The sequence below is a fragment of the Solanum stenotomum genome, chromosome 2 (assembly GCF_019186545.1).
Source record: "Solanum stenotomum isolate F172 chromosome 2, ASM1918654v1, whole genome shotgun sequence".
NCBI classification, from domain to species: domain Eukaryota; kingdom Viridiplantae; phylum Streptophyta; class Magnoliopsida; order Solanales; family Solanaceae; genus Solanum; species Solanum stenotomum.
In genome coordinates, this window is record NC_064283.1 from 6,891,590 (window position 1) to 6,895,609 (window position 4,020).

The following is a 4,020-nucleotide window of genomic DNA, read 5'->3' on the forward strand; positions in this document are numbered from 1 at the left end:
GGTTTAGGGTTTTTTGAGTTTGAGTCTTGATTATGGAGAGTCACTCTCGAATGGGTTATACGGTCATGTTGTACAGTGATGAAACTGTTACAATCTTAGTCAGAGATTTTGAGTTCATACAATTATGTTGTACAATGATGAAACTGTTTTATTTTTAATAGGAGACTTCATGTTCGAACCCTAAGCATGAAGAACCACTCTCAATTAGATTTTGCAATATGTGATTTAAATTTAATTAAAGCTTCAATACAAGGTCCGAACACCAAGTGAAATTTTTTTTAGAGATTTTTGGCTATCATTTTCAATTGACCAAAATGCAACTAAGATAAGAAAAACTGGTTCTTAATGGGAAAAAAACCACCTTTTTCCTTCTTTTGAAAACACACTTATATTTGGCATTTTGAAATTTTTGCACTCTGGTTTTTTACCCAAATCCATAGTTTAAGGTCTCTCTGTTCAACCCAACACTCGAGTCAAGAATCTTTCGAAGACAATCTCTCTTTCACCTTCGCGAAGATATAAATATGATAAAATAATATTTGAGTGATCAATAAAATATCTAATGGCTAATGTGTTAAACTAAAATACTACTTCAATTAGTACCAAAACATTCTCCTCTTTTCCCAACCAAGATAAACAACAAATAAAAAAAGGACTAATCCACAGTACATTTTTTTAATTAACATAAAAGATACAAAAATAAACTAAAGTCAACTAAATAAACTAAACAAAAAAACAAGAAAAAAAAAATTAATCCCAAAATACAAAACCCGGATTAGTGAAGAAAATTTGACAGCATAAGAGAGCACAGATTCCAAGAATTTTAGTAAGGTGGTGGAGGTGGTGGTTGTGGTTGTCTAGCAGTAGGTGCCCATATCACATCCGACGGCAAATGACAGCTGTACATCGACATCCCACAAGTTTCCGGCGCCGTCGTTGACGGTGGATGTCCACTATCTCCACCAGAAACCTCCGCATGCGGCGGCGGCGACGACCCGTCTTCATTTCCACCACCAGAATTATTCCTTGCTAATTCCTCCTCCACCGGTAACCGATGATAAGACGGACCGTTAAAAGTTGCAGCGATTAAATACACCGTCCCGGCGGTAACAAGAGGTCCGATTACGCCACCGCCCACAACTTGACCTTGTGGACCTGCTAATGAAATTGTGAACCCATTTGCTATCCCATTGTTCGATGGAACACTCGCATTTGGTTGAACAACTGTTGCTGAAATCGACAGTATATCGAATCTGCCATGAAAGGTAACAGTCGAAACCGGTGTAGTTGACGGTTGCCGGAGAGTAACATTCGTTACAGTACCTTTAAAAAAAAATAAAAAAAATGTTACATTAAACAATCTTGTGTCAATTGAAAAAGTAATGATTCAGATTCCGATTATTAAATTACCTGAACCGTTAAGAACACAAAGACCCATATTCCGTTTTCTACAAAACTTGGTAATAGAGTTGATAATATCAACTCCAATTGGAATTTCAAGTATATAAGGACTCATAGATGGTTCAGCATCACGAGTAATGATAACAGGTGGTTTAGGTTTGTTTTTCGAACCAGGCGGACGGCCGCGGGGACGGCGAACAACTTCAATCGTAGCACCGTCGTTACCGGCGGAGGAAGGTGGCTGCTGCTGCTGAGGCGGCGGCGGTGCTACTGCATTAACCGGTTGAGGGTTTAAAGTATCGTTTCTGTTTGTAGGACTCATTCGATGAGTAGTACTGTCTGCTTCTTCTGAAGTTTGGCATTCGCGAGTTAGTTGAAAAGCTGGATGGTGAAAATTATGCTGCTGATGCTGGTGCTGGTGCTGGTGCTGCTGAAGGTGCTGCTGTTGTTGTTGTTGTTGGTGATGGTGTTGAAAATGTTGAGGAGATTGATTTTGGTGATGATGAAGTTTACCAAACATAGTGTTTGTGTTACTAGAATGATCTTTATTTTTATTTTTTTCTTCTAGTACATACTCTCTTTTCATTTGATAAAAAAGAAAATAAAATTATACTTTCTTTATAATATGATATTGAAGATGAATAAGATAGTTGTGGGTGTAGTAGTGTAGATGATTGGATTGTAGGTATGGGCAAAATCCAATATATTATAATAATAACAATAATAATAATAAAAGAAAGAGAGATTTGATGAACAGATAAGAGGGGAAGAAAAGGATAGAGATAAATGAAAGAGAAAATGGGGTTTTGGAGTTTTCCTTAGAAAAGAGTAAATAATAAATGAATGAATATAGAAGTGTAAGTTTTGTAGTGGGGGTGGGGGTGGGTGGGTGAGCTTGGAAACTAAGTAAAGACTAATGGCGCCGCTGGTTGAAGGGAAAAAAAGTAGGCTCCACACATGGTGTTTTGGTTTAGCTTGAACTTCTACTCACCGCCATACTTTTCAAATATTTGTGTGTTTTTTTTCAAATTATGAAAATTGACAACTAAGATAGAGAGAGGTGATGTTAAGTGCAAATTGTAGTATGTGAAGTAAGAAAAAGAAATTTTTATAATTAAATATATATATTACTTGAAAAGATTAATTTATTGGAAGATGTAAGTAGAGGCGTGTTCAGAATTTTGAAATGATGGGTGCACTATTACAAAAAGATTGATCTAAGATATAAATTTGATTGGCTTGATATTAAGGTTTTTACTTTTAAAAACCGTTAAAATTTTATTATTATAGGTCCAAAATTAATTCTTATATATATTAATTACCACTTAGAGAAGTGTTATCTAATTTTAGAAAGAAAAATAAAACAAGATAAATATAAAATTCAAATTTCTAATCTTACGTGTAGAGAGGTACACTCAATTATTATCACATTATATGATACTCCGAGTGTGGATTCACATATCTATATTTTAATATTTAAAAAATATATAATACTACTACTATATATGATCTCGGAAGGAAAGCATGACTTCACGTGAACCCGGTGACCCCTTTGGATACTCCTCTGGGTGTATGTGGTTGACTTTGAGGATAAATGTTAGAAAGTTGATTGAAATGATCTAATATATGTACCTCCAATCTATTGATTGGTAGAATAAATCGAAAATCATATGAAATAGTTATTTCGAAAAAATTACAATTTTTTTATATAAACTTATTGAGTTAAATATAACTTAATCTCAATTTCTTAAAGAAATAAAATCTTATAGATGACATTTATGAATTGAAAATATAACTTGATAGAGAATATAATAGCATTAGTTTTTAAATTTTGTTTATCATAATGATGTGAATGAATTCAATTGAAAATGTAGGATCCAATATAGTCGATCTCAATTTCTAAATGTAAAAGTTTAATTAAAGTTAGAGGATTTAGGTGTCCTTTAGTACAAACCTTCACACATGGTAATTGCCACTCCTTAATACTCCCTCTATTCTTAATTATCTGTCCACTTTTGAATTGACACATCTATTAAGAAAGTAATTATTGACATAGCGAGTTTATCATTTTACCCCTATTAATTATAAAATGAATAATTAAAAATTTAAGATTTAAAAAAAAATACATTTTTTAAAGTAATTAATTGAGGATATAATAGGTAAAATTATTTTGTCCTTTTCTTAATTTGTCAAAATGAACAAATAATTAGGAATAACTATAAAAAAAAATGAAGAAGTAATTAGGGACAGAGAGTATAAGTGAGGTCAGATGAGTTACTAATTAAATGCCATTTAATGATGTCTCACTTGGTGTTCTCTTGGCATTGACATGATAATAATAGAAGTAGAGTACTTGTATTTATTCAATTCACAATTCAATATCTCTAGCTCACATTTTTTGACATTATTCTCATTCTTCTTTTTTAATCTAATTTCCAAAAATGTCAAAGATTTAGATAGCTTTCAACAACCTTTACCTTCATCCATAAGTATTATCTGCCAAAATAGAAAGTCTACTTTGAAAAAACTATCTAATTCTCCAAAAAGGATTAATTGAAATTGTCAAATTATTTAGTATGTTAGACCAACATATTATACTTTAAAAAAAATTACAAACAT

At 32.5% G+C, this 4,020-nt stretch overlaps 1 protein-coding gene across 1 annotated transcript; it reads right to left on the bottom strand.

The window, feature by feature from the left end:
• Positions 1-574: 574 nt before the first annotated feature.
• LOC125856984 (AT-hook motif nuclear-localized protein 17) lies at positions 575-2,208 on the bottom strand. The gene is made up of 2 exons (XM_049536645.1): positions 1,411-2,208; positions 575-1,323 (listed from the first exon to the last, which is right to left on the bottom strand). Exons 1-2 carry the CDS (start codon positions 1,985-1,987, stop codon positions 824-826), a joined length of 1,077 nt encoding a protein of 358 aa, XP_049392602.1. The 5' UTR covers positions 1,988-2,208; the 3' UTR covers positions 575-823.
• Positions 2,209-4,020: the final 1,812 nt, after the last annotated feature.